Raw genomic sequence first — 16,559 nt, 5'->3', positions numbered from 1 at the left:
CATGGACAGAGGAGCCTGGCAGGCTATATTCCATCGGGTTGCAAAAGAGTCAGACACGACTCAGCAACTAAAGAACAACAATCTGTGTGACAGCTGCTTCATTTCTGTGGTTAGATCCTGCCTTTCTCAGCAAAGCCTACCCTCACACCATATCTAAAATTACAGCTCCCCCACCCCCTGCAGCATTTTTAATCTCCTTACCTGGCCCTACGTATTTTATTTCCTATTACACTTATTACCTTCAAACATAACAGTATTTCTTCTCACTAGGATATAAGCTCTATGAGGACAGAGACTTTGGGTTTGATTCACTGTTGTATTCTTGGTACCCAGAACCACATCTGGCACACATTTTTTGCTCAGTAAAAATTTGATGTATGATGGGAAAAATATTTTCTTTTCTCCCAAGGACTTTTGTCCTTTGACCTTGGGAGGACTTTTCTTCCTCCCAAGAAAAGAATGCTGATCTTAGAAGGGAAGTGTTTAGACTAGCATTGCACCTACTTTGGTCATCTCTCTCGTACTTTCTTGCTTGCTTAGGTAGGTAAGGTTATTTACTTGCTTAGATTTAGAAAGCCAAAGGTGAGCATACTTAGATTAGGATTGGCTTTACTCTTTAGATTCTCAGCTATTTGATACAGTTTGAAAATGACCTGCTATTGTTAAAACTACCTCACCAGAAGGAAGCTTGGGAGTGTTTATAAGGATGGTGAGGAGTATGTAGGAAGGATGGTGGACTGACCCCAGTGAATGCATCACCCAGCCCTTCTCCTGACTTCTCCTCTCTTTCCTTTGTCCCTCTCCCAGAGCCCAGTCCTCCAATAGACGAAGTTATCAACACTCCAGGAGTGGTGGATCGGTTTGTGGAGTTTCTGAAGAGGAATGAGAATTGTACTTTACAGGTGAGGCCCAGGGTGGAGAGGTACCAGATGAATGCTCTTTTTGCCAAGAAATTGCTATGGCACGCTTCTGCAGACACAGCTCTGAGAATGAAACATTTAAGGGGATGCTGTTACCTCAGAGGACTTGGCCTCAAGTAAGAGAGCCACAAACTCTTCCCCAAAACAGTCTCAAAGGAAAGATACCAGAATATGACAGGTTCATTATTCAGAGGTTGTAATATAGAATAAATATGTATATATGTATGTACGTATGTATACATATACATACACAAAACGTTCTAGTCCATTTCTAATTCTGGAGTGAACCACTTTCCTTCTCTGGGTCTCTTTTATCACAAATGAGTGATGAGCCACTGTACGAGAACTTATTAGAAATTTGGCTGAAAGGGTCCTTGAGAGACATCTCACTTTTATCCTGGTTTCAGAAACGAATAAAGTGAAGTGCAGGAAATCAAAACATGGCTTGCCGCAACCCACTCCAGTATTATTGCCTGGCAAATCCCATGGACAGAGGATCCTGGCAGGCTTCAGTCTTTTGGGTCGCAAAAGAGTCAGACATGACTTAGCGACTCAGCAGCAACAACCTACTGAGGTGGTGGGGGAATAGTAAAGATTTGGTGTTGCTCCCAGGTCTCACTACTTTTCTTTCATTCTTTCTCCTTCTCCTAACTCTTTCAACCTCTCTGCCTCTAGGAAAAACAAACAAACAAACAAAAAAAACGTGGCTTGCCCAAGGACTCATGGGGGCTGTGGTGGTGCAGGACTAGACCTGGGACCATGGAAGCCTAGCTCTGTCCTCCTATTATGTTATGTCACTGCCAGTAATTCTTCCTTTCTTTTAAAGGAGAAGAGGGAAAGGCTTGTGTTGTTTTTGTTTTTTTTTTTTCAAGTCAGGGGCAGGAGACGTAGCTGCTCTGAGCCAGCTGGTAGGCATGGCTGCTCTGTCTGGAATGACCTCTCAGTCATGGCTTTAATCTCACTTTCAGTTTGAAGCTGCCTGGGCTCTAACAAACATTGCCTCTGGAACCTCTCAGCAGACCAAAATTGTCATTGAAGCAGGGGCCGTCCCCATTTTTATAGAGCTGCTTAACTCGGACTTTGAGGATGTACAGGAACAGGTAATACCCAAATTTGACTTAATTCTTGATGATGTCAGCGGTATAATAAAAAATGTATTTTGTCTTTATCCCCAGTTAAGAGGTTAAGAGCAAAGAGCTCCTAAAAACCTTGGGATTTTCTTAGTGATCCAAGCGTCTTCTGTTATCCCTAAAGAGCACGTTTGCAACACACCTCAGTGTGTGCTCATGAGATGACTCAGGGTGGGGCCCTAGATAGCTTCAGGAAGGGAGGGCTAGTGATCAGAAAGACCAAACTTGGGATTAGAGAATAGGAACTTTTAACCCCACCCCACCCCCACTCTTCCCACCCCTCCTCCCCAACCTCCCTAGGGATGTTACAGGGGGTAAATATTGGGTTATAAAAATCTTGAACAGTGAGATTCGGAGAGCATCGGGGTTGGTGCACACTCACTGTGCTGGGAAGGTGACCTGCCTGGAGAGGGCACAGGCGTTCTGTGCAGCCCCTACTCTTTGCCCCATGCCTTGCCCTCTGCATCTCTTCCATTTAGCTCTTCCTGAGTTGTATCTATTAAACTGCTAAACATGAGTACAGTTTTCCTGAGTTCTGTAAATCATTGCAGAATGTGGAACTCCTGAATTTATAGCCAGTTGGTAAAAAGTATAGGTGGCACCTGGGAGTTGTAACTAGTATCTAAGTGAGGCCAGTCTTGTGGGACTGAGCCCCCTACCACTGAATTGATGTGGCTTTCCTGGTAGCTCAGTTGGTAAAGAATATGCCAGCGATGCAAGAGACCCCAGTTTGATTACTGGGTTGGGAAGATTCCCCTGGAGAAGGGAACAGCTACCCACTCCAGTATTCTGGCCTAAGAGAATTCCATGGACTGTATAGTCCATGTGGTCACAAAGAGTCAGACACAACTGAGCGACTTTCACTTTTCACTGACACGGTATCAAAGAATTGATGTAGAAGAAAACTCCACATGTTGGGTGTCAGGTGGTATTGGGAAGAAGACACCACAGTACCCATTTTTCAACATCTATGGATCACAAAAACCCTACTTCCATTTCTTCTGCTGGAGTTTTACTGGTTGACTAGAAGTGGAGTGGTACTGGGGATTTTTCCTCTACTAAGACATTAGGGTTGGTCCTATGAGACTACAAGAATGCAAGTTTCCCATCATTTTCTCCTTTTATGGGAGATGAGGAGGTGAGGATAAGGAGGTTTTTGGTTTGGCTTCTCTGGCTGCAGGACAGTGGCAGCCTGCTTTCCCCCCTGAACCCAGGAATTCTCAGAGGAAAAGTCCTCACAGAGCAAGCATGCAATAAGGATGTCAGCAAGGAGGGCGCCTGAGCTTATTGGGTATGTTTCAGGCCGTGGCAGGGTGTTCGTCCTGGTCACCGCCGTGTGTCACTCTGGGTGCTCACAGAAGCCGCTAGGCTCTGTGGCTGACAGTTCCATCCTCGCTTTTTTAGGCAGTCTGGGCACTGGGAAACATAGCTGGAGACAGCTCCGTTTGCCGAGATTACGTCTTGAACTGTTCCATCCTCAATCCTTTGTTAACGTGAGTAATTACTGTCATTTGCACCTGGGGCATCTGTAGGGCAGCCATGTAGCAGATCTTTGGGGGACAGTTGACCTTAAGATGATGAGTAAATCCAAAAATGCTAACTAAAAGTGCATTCTGGTTGACAGAGTAAAAGTTATCTTCTGAGAGTAAGAGCCTTGTGCCACTGGCCTGTGTCTTTTGCTTCTGAGCCAGAGGACAGAGGGAGAAGTAGCCCATCTGGAAAAACCTAACCTTCTCTGCAAAATGCATTGATTTTCTATGGGTTTATGCATAGGTACATTGGAGAGCTCTGTTGTAAACCACAGATCTAAGACCCCATGCAGGGTCATATTGATGCTCCCATCCCTTCCTCTATGCCCTTAAAGTAGAGCTACATCTAAACCAAAGCAGAAGGAGGAGTTTTTCTTCAGAAGTCACAACCTCGTAAGCTACTATTAGAACTCTTTCGTGGGCCTGTCACAGAAAATCAATCCGTACTGCATAGCTAAAGCCCTCACACTAAAACTTCATTTAGCATGCTTATTCAAGGTCCAGCTCTCTGTCCTTATTAGCTATGGGCTTAACAACCACATCTGGTCCTAATCCCCTATGAAGATGTAGGTTGGCCCCCTGGACCAAACTAACTCACTTAAATTATGGGTAGGAAAAGACAGTGAGGCGGCTAGAGTCGTAGGGTCTGGTTGGATGTGCTCCAGGGGCTCATAGACAACGGCTCTATGCAAAGGGCATCATTGGTCAGGATCTGGCTTCTGTGTCTCCTTCAGACTCCTTACCAAGTCCACACGACTGACAATGACCCGGAATGCGGTCTGGGCCCTGTCAAACCTCTGCCGAGGAAAGAACCCACCCCCAGAGTTTGCAAAGGTAAGAGAGCTTCTTACCAGTTCCTGAGTAATAGCAGGTTCCTTCATATGGAGGAATTTTGACATAGGAGTTTTCAAGTCTTTGGGGAACCCTCAGAGTCTCAATCCACGGGAAACTCAAAGAGGCAATCATCAGTGAAGTAGGTGATCTCATGTGCCAGGGTGGTAAAGTGAAAATGTGGGCCTGATGGCTTAATGTAGTAGAAATCTCTGGGCCTTAGACTTACGCAGTAGAGGAGGGCTCGGACATGTTAGGAAGTTAGTGGTAGAGCTGATGTAACCCTGTCCCCCTATGAACCCCTCTCTCTCTGCTTCCAATAGGTCTCCCCCTGTTTGCCCGTGCTGTCTCGCCTACTCTTCAGCAGCGACTCAGACTTGCTGGCAGATGCTTGCTGGGCCCTCTCTTATCTATCTGATGGCCCCAATGAGAAGATCCAGGCAGTCATAGACTCTGGAGTCTGCCGGAGATTGGTCGAGCTTCTCATGTGAGTGATCCTAGTTAGAAAGGGTGCAGATTCCAAGCTCAGAGCTGCAGTTAGCAGTCTGCTGCCCTGTGCAAAGGTCTGGACCCATGAGTGCTACAGGCCTCGGTGGTCAGCAGACCTAAAAGCTTGGTGCTGGGCCTCTGCTGACCACATCTCCCTCCTCTGTAGGCACAACGATAACAAAGTGGCTTCTCCTGCTCTGAGAGCTGTGGGTAACATCGTCACCGGGGATGACATCCAGACCCAGGTGAGGAGGAGGAGGAGAGCTGTCTGTGGGCAAAATCCTTCCCTGCCGTAGACTTTAGTCCTGGGGGAGGCAGTGTGATCTAGGAGAGAAAGCATAGGCTTGAAGGAAAAATTCCAACTCTGCCACTCTGTATGATTTGTGGGCAACTTGGTTGCCTTTACTTTTTGTATAAATTGGAAGCAAGTCATTATCCATTGGGTGCTATTGAAGAAAAACTGAATGGAATAACTTGACTTACTACCTGGGACATGGTAAAGTCCCAGCTTTTCTGTTATGGTACCTTTGAAATACTAAAATCTTTGGAGCCTCACCCCCACTTCCTAACTAAGCCTTTAGGATCCCATGGGTAACCTCATGTTAGTCCTCTGTTAGTAGTAAGTATAGTTCAGTGCCATTAAGTGCATTCACATTGTCATTTAACCATCACAGTCATCCATCTCCACAACTTTTGCATCATTCAGAACTGAAACTCCGTGCTCTTCAAGTAATAACTTCCCGTTTCCCCTTCCCATCATCCCCTGGTAACTACCACATTACTTTCTGTCTCTTGGGAGTTTGACTCCTCTAGAAACCTCGCGTAAGCCAAACCATATATGTTTGTTCTTTTGTTTCAACTTACTTTACTTAGCATGTTTTCAAAGTTCATTTCATATTTTAGTATGTCACACCTTCATTCCTTTCGGTGGCTGAATAATATTCCTCAGTACACCTGTGCCGCATTTGGTTTATTCATTCATCTGTTGATCGACATTTGGGTTGCTTTCACCTTTTGGCTAGTGTGAGTAATGTTGCATTGACTGTTGGCATACAAATCTCTGTCTGAGTCCCTGCTTTCAGTTCTTTGGGATATATACCCAGAGGTGGAATTACTGGGTCATGGGGTAATTTTATGTTTAAAGATTTTGAGGAACCACCATACTGTTTAGCACAACGGCTGTACCATTTTACATTCCCACCAGCAATGTGCCAGGTTCCAGTTTCTCCACATCTTTACCAACAGTTTCTACCATCTTTTTACCATCTTTACCAACAATTGTATTGCCTGGATTTTTTAAGAATAACAATATTTTTATAATAAATTTTATAATTATTATAATAAATTTTTATATATAATAATTTTAAGACTATCCTAGAGACTTCCCTGGGGTCTGGGGGTTAAGAACCTGCCTTCTAATGCAGGGGACTCGGGTTCAGTCCCTAGTTGAGGAACTAAGATCCCACATGCTGTGGGGCAACTAAGCCTGGATGCTGCAATGAAGACCCAGCACGGCCAGAAAAACAGAATAACTGCCCTATGAAGTGTGAAGCTGTATCACTGAGGTTTTGACTTGCACTTCCCTACTGAGTAACGGTGTCTGGCATCTTTCATGTGCTTGGGGCCCCTGCCTGTTTTCTTCGGAGAAATGTCTGTTTACGTCCTTTGCCAATTTTAAACTATGTTCAGCTTTTTTTTTTTTTTAATGTATTCTGGATATTCGTCTTTATCAGATATATGATTTGAATATACTTTCTCCCATTCTGTGACTTGTGTAATTCACTCTGTTTAAAGATGTCTTTCGGTGCACAAAAGTTTTACATTTTGATTAAGTCCAATTTATCTCAATTTGTCTTTTGGTGTTCTAGGTCATTCTTAACTGTTCAGCCCTCCCTTGCCTCCTCCACCTCCTGAGCAGCTCCAAGGAGTCAATCCGAAAGGAAGCTTGTTGGACCATTTCAAATATCACTGCTGGCAACAGGGCTCAGATACAGGTAGAACAAGCAGTTGGGAGATTGAGGAGCGGTGGTAGAAAGGCCTAGGATCACAAGACTTTGTGGGATATTGCCTTCTAGATGAAAAAAATTCTCTTTTGAAATTGGGATCAATGTATGCTGTTGGTCAAAGATTCTGTGGAGCAGAACCCAGGTTCTTCTGCATCACCTTATGTATATGGGAAGGACAAAGGAGAACTTTGAGGAAGGGGAATGTGTCTAAATCTTAGCTGATTTGTGTTCTGGATTTGCTTATTCTCCTTGAAATGACTTTTTTCCCTCATATCCCACCCCCGAACCCTCAATTCTTCTCAGGCTGTCATAGATGCAAACATCTTCCCTGTATTGATCGAAATCCTTCAGAAAGCAGAGTTCCGTACAAGGAAAGAAGCAGCCTGGGCCATCACCAATGCCACATCAGGAGGAACCCCTGAACAAATCAGGTACCACAGTCCTTCCCATTGTTTGAGTGATATGTTTACTCTACCTGTCAGCTTATGTTAACTGCCTTTGCTGGGATAGGTCTACCCCTGTTCAGTAGGGTTTAACCGATAAGCTGCTAGAGTGTAGCCTCTTTTCCCTCCTAAAGAATGGACACTTAAGACACAGACATTCATCTCTCCTCTGCCTCTTTCTACCCACAAGAGAATTTAAATCTGTATAATTCACAATTACTCATACAAATGAAAGAGAACCATGCGATGGCTCATTCAGGGCAGTTTCCTTGAGAAATCATTTTTGACAATGATACTTGGGAGAAGTAAATAGGAAAGCTGTTTTGTGTGAAGATGCTCTTTGATTCTGCTTTCCATTATGAACTTGAGTTGGAGTGATGGGAATTAGAGAAGTACCTTGCCTTCAGCTTGTAGCTTAGGAAGGGGGAGTATATTCAGCATATTATAAAACCTTAGGAGAAAAGGATAGCTTTTGAGGATATAGGTTTGTGAATGGCATTTTGGACAGGAAAAGGCCTAAGTAAAAGTACAAAAATCAGAAACCTAGAGACATTCACATGTTTGACTGGAATGTAATATTCTTGGAAGGGAATAATGTGAGATGAAGCTAAAAAAGCTTAGGAGCCTGATTGTATTGAGAGTAGAACTTGGACTGTGAAAATTTTAAGCAGGGAAATGATGTTTCAGAGTAGGTAGTACTGCTACAGGGACACATTACAGACCAGGAGAAATCTGTGGCAGCCTTCTACATGGAAATGAGCTAAACCAGTATTATTGACGGGGTGAAGAGACTGAGATAAAGCCTGGGTGTTTATGAGGGCTCAGGCAGAGTGAATTGCTAAGAGCATTGATATGTGTGAAGGAGACCCAGGGACCCCGAGCACTGGCCTGGCACCTGCCTTATCTTGTCTTGATTTAGAACTTAACTGGTCTCTGCCCTTCAGGTACCTGGTCTCCCTGGGCTGCATCAAACCCCTGTGCGACTTGCTGACTGTGATGGATTCAAAGATTGTGCAAGTGGCCCTCAATGGACTGGAGAACATCCTTCGGCTTGGAGAGCAAGAGGGCAAGCGCAGTGGCTCAGGGGTCAATCCCTATTGTGGGCTCATCGAGGAAGCCTATGGTATGTGCCTTCTCCCCAAACTAATGTCTGTCATAAGTAGAGTTCAGTTCTAGTTCAGAGCCTCTGAAGTAGTATATGTATGTGAGGGTATGTGGTCAGCATTGAATGCAAAGTTTTATCCCACAAGTTCCATTTCTTCTGAGGAGCAATAGATCAGTTCTCTTTCTGATAGGCTGTACCCAATAAGTAGGTTATGGTACAGATGCAAAAATAAAGCTCCAGAATTGATAATAGGATAAGGAGCTGGAAGGCATGTTTTCAGCTGAGTTTCTAGCAAGCTCCTTTCTTTTGTTTTTCCATTATAAACAAGCTTATTACAAGATACTTGTAAGTTCTCTGTGCTGTACAGGAGGTCCTTGTTGTTCATCTATTTTGTTAATAGTAGTTTGTATCTAAGGCTTCCCGGGTGGCACAGTGGTAAAGAATCCTGCCAATGCAAGAGATGTGGTTTGATCCCTGGGTCATAAAGAGTCCCTGGAGGAGGAAATGGCAACCACTCCAGTATTCTTGCTTGGAAAATTCTGTGAACAGAGGAGCCTGGCAGGCTACAGTCCATGGAATCCAACTGAGCAACTCGTGTGTGTGTGTGTGTGTGTGTGTGTGTGCGCACACACACACACAAACACACACAGAATTTGTATCTGCTAATCCCAAACTCATAATTACCCTCTCCACCTTTCCCCCTTTATTAACCATAAGTTTGTGTTCTGTGAGTCTCTGTTTTATAAATAAGTTCACTTCTATCAATCTTTTTTAGATTCCCCATATGTGATATCATACGATAATTGTCTTTGTCTGATTTGCTTTACTTAGTATGATTATGTCTGGGTCCATCCATGTTGCTGCAAATGGCATTATTTTATTCTTACTTGGGGCTGAGTAATTTTCCATGGTAAATGTACACCACATCTTCTTTACCCATTCATCTGTTGATGGACATTCAGGTGGCTTCCATGTCTTGGCTATAGTAAATAGTGCTGCTATGAACATTGGGGTGTATATATCTTTTCAAAGTAGTTTTCTCCAGATATATGCCCAGGAGTGGGATCGCTGGATCATATGGTAGGTCTATTTTTAGTTTTTCAAGGAACCTCCATAGTGGCTGCACCAGTTTACATTCCCACTAACAGTACAGGAGGGTTCCCTTTTCTCCATAGCCTCTCCAGCATTTATTATTTGTAGACTTGGTTTGTTTTTGGTTTTTTATTTGTCATACCTCTTGGCTTGTGGGATTTAGGCCTTGGTAGTGAGACTGCTCGATCCTAACCATTGGACTTCCAGGGAATTCCCCTGAAGACTTTTGATGATGGCCATACTGACTGGTGTGAAGTGATACCCTCATTATAGTTTCGATTTCCATTTCTCTAATAGTTAGTGATGTTGAACATCTTTTCTTGTGCCTCTTGGCCATCTATATGTCTTTGGAGAAATATCTGTGTAAGTCTTCTGCTCATTTTTTGATTGGGTTGGGCTTTTTGTTGTTATTATTGAGCCATGTGAGCTGTTAATAATGTTTTAGAAATTAAGCCCTTGTCAGTTGCAAATATTTTCTTCCATTGTACAGGTTATCTTTTTGTTTTGTTTATGGTTTCCTTGGCAAGTTCTGTTAGGGGTACTGGATTGACTCACTGCTCATCTCCAAGAGATTCAGAATGGTTAACAGTTTGCCCAGGTTAAACCACTGATTAATAACTCACATTTTAGTTGTTTTCCTTTGGAGTTATGTAATTTTAACTAAAGATCGCAGCTCTCCTCTTTCAGATCAAAGAGAGACCTAATCATATTACTTGTGTTTATAAATGCTAATATACCTCAGGGAAGGCAAAATACATTCATGTTTTATGGACCCATAGTAAAGCACTCCAAGTTCATTCATCTCCCTGCTTCCTTCTTGCCACCATAGGCTTGGATAAAATTGAGTTTCTGCAGAGCCATGAGAACCAGGAGATCTACCAGAAGGCCTTCGACCTCATTGAGCACTACTTTGGTGTAGAAGATGATGATAGCAGCCTGGCTCCCCAAGTGGATGAGACGCAACAGCAGTTCATCTTCCAGCAGCCTGAGGCTCCCATGGAGGGCTTCCAGCTATAATGTCTGCCTCCAGGGAGGGGAGGGGATGGGAAGCACCACCAACCAGCGGAAGAGCAGCCCTCTGGTGGGCGGGAAACCAGCCCCACCACCATCAGCCACCACACACCTCTGCTGCCCTGGAAACTGTGCTCTTGACCTGCTCCGACCCCTTCCCTGGAGGGAGCACCCTCTGGACAGACAGAACCATCTGAGGCTCACGTTTGGGTTTTGTGACAAGAAGGGGACGTGTTGGGTTTTTCTTCCTTACACTATATTTTGGCTGCACATATGTCTTTAACCCAGGAGCCCAGGGGTAGACAAAGGAGGACTGAGGTAACCAATTTTGCACCTTTTTTTTTTTTTTTAATTTTTATTTTTTTCTTCTTTAGTGGTGACTTCCTTCCCTATTATCTTCCTTCATCCTTCCCAGTCCTCTGCCCTGATCTGTGTAACTCTTATCTTGGGTACTTGAGCAGATGGAATATTCCAGAGGTGGGGGGGTGGGAGGGGATGGGAGAAATCCAAAACAAAGTGTTCTTGCTCTGACAGAATATTAATCTTGTATGCTTGGATTGAATTATTTAATTTTTTCTTTTGCACATTTTTTCTTGTATTAAGATTGCTCTTTCCCAGAGCCATGAGTTCCTGGTATTAAGAAACCCAGCTGCCAGCATTGTCTGGGACTAGAGACTGAGGGGGAGGTCACCATGAGAGAAAGGCCCCTCCCTCCCTCTAACCCCTTGCCCAGACCTCTTTAGTTTGGGAGATCCCCTTCACTCTGCTGGGGCATGTGCACCAGTGGGAGTGAGCAAGGAGGAACACAGGTCTTCAGACAGGGCTTCCCATGTGTCGCTACTGATCCCATGTTTCCTACCCACCTTCCAATGGTGCGACCTGATTTCATTTGTTTACTTGAAAATTCCCCTCAGAGTTGAAATGAACCTCTGAGGTAGCTGTATTTTCTCCTAAGCACGCGACAGAGGGCTATGGTCCTTGCTTTCTCGTGAGGAGAAAGTCCTTGCTCGGGTGACCCATAAGTTGCAGAGGAGGTTGGAGTGAGAGTGTCATGTATTGGGATAGCCAGGGGATCCTTGCCTTTGGCCTTTCTTCTCCTTCTTCTTCCTCTTCCATAGGTGGATCATGTATATTTGACTTCCAAAGGAGAGAATGTCAAAAAGTTCTGTATTTTTTTATATTCTATATATTAGGTAGGTCAATCTTATTTGGTCTCAAGAGGAAGAACTGTCCCTGTAATTTCTGTAAGTAGGATACCGTGAGGAAGACCAAAAAGAGATGTGGAAGTTCTTTGGCTCAGGAAGCCTGAACTTGATCCATCTCTCTGCTTGGGTTCCAGGCTACCACCTGGACAAACCCTTAGCCCTGGAGCCTTCATATCACAGGTCAGCCTAGTCTGATTGTCCCAGTACCTGAAGGGAGCAATGGCTCGAGGGCCTGGTCAAGTCTACCACTCTGGTCCTTAGAGCTGAGCATCCTGCTCGCATCAGGAAACCCAGACAGCAGTGTGCCTCCTCAGATTCAGTCTCAAATGCCCTTGTTCACGTGAGTTATCACAGGTGGCTTTCTCTCTCACTACAGAAATACAGCAGCTTCAGGACTTTTTTGAGAGTGACTGATAACTTCCTGGATTGGGATCCCTGTACATGGTTTGGATATTGCCCTTCCTGTGACACTTAAAATCCCAATGCCTTGCCTTTTCCCTTTGAGTAGAGCTACTGCAGTGCCTCACTGGCTTGCCTCTATGCATCAGTGGATTACACAGTAATGAAGTAAAGCCCAGCTGATGGGGTGAGTGGAGCAATTTGTTGGCTAAGTGTAGGCCAGTGGTGGAGCTGAAGGCACACTCTGTCTGCCCTGTCGCTGCTTCCCCACAGAGATCAGTTAGAGATGCCCTGGTCCAAGCTGTATTTTCCCTTCCCCAGAAACAATGCCATTCTTGCTCCCATTCCTACGTATCCCACCTCTGGCTCAGGTGAAATCCATGCCACTCTGCTTACGGATAAAAAGTTCAGGTCCTTTTGCCCATTGGTTTTGAATCTGCCCTCTTTTTCGAGTATTGAGATCCAACTCCAGAGGCGTTTTCTGAGAAAAATGGTTGGGACTAGTGGTTATCACTGAAAAGTGATAGCAGAGCCATACCACCTCAGTGAGTCAGATGCTCCTCTGCAGTTTGGCCATGATAATTACCAAGCCCCACTCTCCCTGGTAGGCAAGGGGCAGGACCCTCTTCACTTGGCCTGCTGACTCCATTACTCCTACAGTTCAAAAGAAAGTCACCCCACCCCTTGATCTTGTCCAACAGCCAGAGCATTTGAGTAAGAACTACTTCTTGTATCTCTAGCAATAGTTAAGTCCCTGACACTGGGGCCATATTCTTCCTGTGAGACGTACACATCCTGCCTTGCCCAGCTGTTCCTACTTTTGCTTCAGATCTGGGACATGTACTAAATAGAAGACTCTTCTGATTATCAGTTACTGCTTGAAGGCTGCTTTCTCCAAGGACTCCAAAGGCTGAAGTGTCTCCCAGGGCACAACCTGAGGACAAATTTCTCATCAGCTAACATGGCCTCTCGGAGCTTTCCTTTGTTTAGTGTCTTCCTCAGACTATGTTTTCCCATTTTATTCCTCTGACCCTCCTTTCAGTTAACAGGTGAAGTTCTTCGAGCCCCCTGAGATGGTAACATCATCTTTTGTGTCCCCCTCTCCTTTGTTCATCTTGTGAAGCAAAATATTGTTTCTTTTTAGCCCAGGCTTGACAGTCACTCTTCGTGGACAGCCCCCCTCTGGACTGCAGACCCTGGCCCAGGTGAAGGCAGAGTTTTCTGACAGATTTCTGAATGGATGTTACAGGGATGAAGGGGCCCCCCAGCCTGCTGTAGGGAACAGCCAGAGAAGACCTGTATTTGAAAGGTTAATGGTTTGGCACACAGTTATTTGCATTTTAAAATCTCTGGTGGGTTGGTGATGTTTAGGTGTGGATTTAGGGGACAAGGAACCGTTTTCTTAGCTAAAGTGTTCAAGTACTGTTTTGAACAGCTATTCATTTTTGCCAGCCCTTCTGGACATCCCACACCCACCCATCTTTGCTAGTCTTAGAAGACTGAGCTATCCCCAGTGACTGGCTGGCCTTGGTATTGGCTGCAACCTTGTTAGAACCACACAGGTTCCATCCTCACCTGGCCAGCCTGTTTACTTCAGGCAGTGGGTACAAAGGACCCTTCCAAGGACAGATGTAGAAGACTTCAGCTTTCAGGGACCCTTTGTGTTCCCCTTTACCTAGAACCCCTAGATCTACTCCCATTCTCTTTTCCCTTGGAAGACTTTCCAACAGCTCTATTTTTTAGAGCTGAACTACACAGATTATAGCTGCTACTATGCTTAGTCAGGGAAGAGCAAAAGAAGGCTCTCGGGTACTGACTTTCTATTTCCCTCAAGCCAGACCAGTTTAATCTGAAAACTCTAGCAGAATGAACTGGACTTCCATTTTCTCACATATGCCTGCCCTCCCCCTACACTCTATTATTATAATAGAGTTACCTTTTCTAGCAAAATAGAAGGTAAGGAGACGAATGCCTATCAATACTTCCTCCTCCCACACGCCCCCTTCTTTGAAGGGCTCTCAGCTCATTTGTTCAGGCCACGTCTCTTCTCCCCAAGACTCACTTAGTTTGGTGTCCGTCATCTTGAATATTCTTCAGTAGATACATCTTTGGGGCTCATGTTCTGGATTCTCAGTTGAAGGGAGGGAGCCAGACTCTACAGGTCTCTGCAGGCACTACAGGGACCCATAGGGTGCTGGCTGGGGGCCTCCTTGGCAGGCTGGGGAAGGGTGCAAGGCTCAGTGCACGAACCATAGGAAAGGCTCACAACCATAGGAAAGGCTAGCAACATCTTCCAGGCAGGACTATCCTAGAAATAAGTACATGTGAGACTTGAGAAACTGCTCAGAGTAGGTTTCTTCCACAGCTGTTTTAGGATTGGACATTTTAGACCAATCTTGTCCAGTATTTTTTCTGTCTTTTCTATTTTTCTGTTAAGCCAGCAAGCTGAGAATTGGGCCCTGCAGGGATCCATGTGGTAGGCAATAGCTGTTCTTTGGCCAAGGCCTTCATAAAGGATTCAGTCATCCCATTGACTGTTCCCTAGCCCCACCCCTAGATGAAGACCATGGTAAGGGAAGAATTTTGAGGTCAGTACAAACCAAATAAGTCTGTAAATTAAAGCTGTTAGTTTTCCTCTGAGAGGGCATTTTGCATCAGGCCTGGGCTATGTTCAGAATCAAACCTGAAAAAAAAAAAAAGAATCAAACCTGGCTGTGAGTTAGAAGAAGCACCGTTAAATTTTAGACCTAGAACACCCCAGGAAAAAGGTTTGTGTAGTGTGTCATAAAGGCCGTGAGTGTGTTTGGGCCACCTTACTACTTCTGGGCCAGCCTGACTGCTGCTGTGCACATTAGCACATACCTGAACCCCTCTGCTAAACTTAAGCCCTGCATCCCTACCTAGGTCAGATGTTCAGCCTCTGGGTTTGGGAAGAGAAAACTGCCGTGGCGAGAATCCTCAAGCCCTGGAGTTGGGTATTGGCTCTTTCAGCCAGTTTTTGTGGGACTTGCCTTTGGTTGGACCACTAAAGAAGCAAATAAGGTGTGAGGTTCCAGTTACCCAAGACAGCAGAGGTCCCTCAGAAACATCTTGGGTTCCCAGCTACAGACCCTCGGAAGGTGAATCAAACCTGTTTCCGCACTGGTTTTTCTCTCCAAATTTATTTTGCTTTTAAGAACTATAAACTCTAGCTATTGTTTTCCATGTTCTCAGGGCCCCTGGGTAGACAGACAAAGCTTGATGATTTCAGAGCAGATATAGGCCAAGAAACCATGGCATTGAGTGTGCTGAGTCCAGACAAATGATATTTATATACACATCCAAATTTGAAGAGAAAATGTATTTCTTTAGGTTTCAAACACTGTAATAGATATAAAGCAAAAATAAAAACCTGTTGCAAAGTTCTAAATAGTGTTCTTTGGAGTGATCCTAGACTGGATTTCTTGGAAGTCAGTGAAGTGAAGGTGTTTAAATTTATGGCCTAACAAGTGGAATTAAGAATTGTTAACAGCCTGCTTCTGCTACAAAGCATTTTTGAAATCAGCTTTATTGAAATATAACTGACATACAGTAAATGGCACATATTTAAAATGAACAATTTGTTAAGTGTTGATAAATCTACATCCATGAAACCATCACCACAATCAAGATAGGGAACATACCTATCACCACATGCCCCTTGGGAATCCCTCCTTTCTGCCTAAAGCTCAGCAACCACTGATGAGAGTTCCGTCTCACTATGGTTTAGTTTGCATTTTCTAGAGTTTCTCTAAGATTTTCACATCATTTCATCACTACTTCACAGCCCAGTGAGCCCAAAGTAGTTCATAAACTACTCACTTTGGTTTACATCAATTCCTAATGTAGCAATTAGACTAGCAGCCACAAAGTTGATACAACTCAAAAGGAAGGTTTTAGTTGGCTTGAGTGCATTTTACGTTTTAATTCATTGCCAACATTAAAAGATGCAGCTGTATTTAAAAATAGCTGGCACTTCCCTAGTGGTCCACTGGTAAAGAATCTGCCTTCCAATGCAGATTTGATCCCTGGTCCAGGAACTAAGATCCCACAGGCTGTAGGGCAACTAAGCCAGCAGGTCGCAAATAGAGTCCACGTGCCACAATTACTGAGACTGTGCTCTAGAGCCCCTGCTTGGCAACCAGTGTGCGCCGCAACTAGAGAGAAAAAAAAAGCCTCCCCACCCCCAAATATCTGGCACTCCTAGGCGTGAGTTTCTGCTTGAAGACAATCTGCAAGAGTTCTATTACTGTTTACCACCATTACCAGTGGGCTCTCTGGCAGATATTAATGTTGTTCCCATTTCCTCTTATAGCAAAGGAAAAAGTAACTTTTTAACCCATTTTTCTATCAAATTTTCTTATTCCTTGCCTGTCTGTTT

The 16,559-nt window shown here is 44.4% G+C and overlaps 1 protein-coding gene across 1 annotated transcript in view; it reads left to right on the top strand.

Moving 5' to 3' along the window:
- KPNA6 (karyopherin subunit alpha 6) overlaps positions 1-15,569 on the top strand; it is a 59,351-nt gene extending 43,782 nt beyond the window's left edge. Inside the window, exons 5-14 of the mRNA XM_027517435.1 lie at positions 808-902; positions 1,889-2,020; positions 3,455-3,543; positions 4,314-4,413; positions 4,734-4,897; positions 5,066-5,144; positions 6,768-6,893; positions 7,209-7,336; positions 8,293-8,471; positions 10,375-15,569. Of these exons, the coding sequence (XP_027373236.1) occupies positions 808-902; positions 1,889-2,020; positions 3,455-3,543; positions 4,314-4,413; positions 4,734-4,897; positions 5,066-5,144; positions 6,768-6,893; positions 7,209-7,336; positions 8,293-8,471; positions 10,375-10,562 (1,280 nt within the window). The 3' untranslated portion in view covers positions 10,563-15,569. The remainder of the gene's footprint in view (positions 1-807; positions 903-1,888; positions 2,021-3,454; positions 3,544-4,313; positions 4,414-4,733; positions 4,898-5,065; positions 5,145-6,767; positions 6,894-7,208; positions 7,337-8,292; positions 8,472-10,374) is intronic.
- Positions 15,570-16,559: the final 990 nt, after the last annotated feature.

The sequence above is a fragment of the Bos indicus x Bos taurus genome, chromosome 2 (assembly GCF_003369695.1).
Source record: "Bos indicus x Bos taurus breed Angus x Brahman F1 hybrid chromosome 2, Bos_hybrid_MaternalHap_v2.0, whole genome shotgun sequence".
Taxonomy (NCBI): domain Eukaryota; kingdom Metazoa; phylum Chordata; class Mammalia; order Artiodactyla; family Bovidae; genus Bos; species Bos indicus x Bos taurus.
The sequence above is the reverse complement of the archived record's forward strand: the minus strand, read 5'-3'. Positions and strand labels throughout refer to the sequence as shown.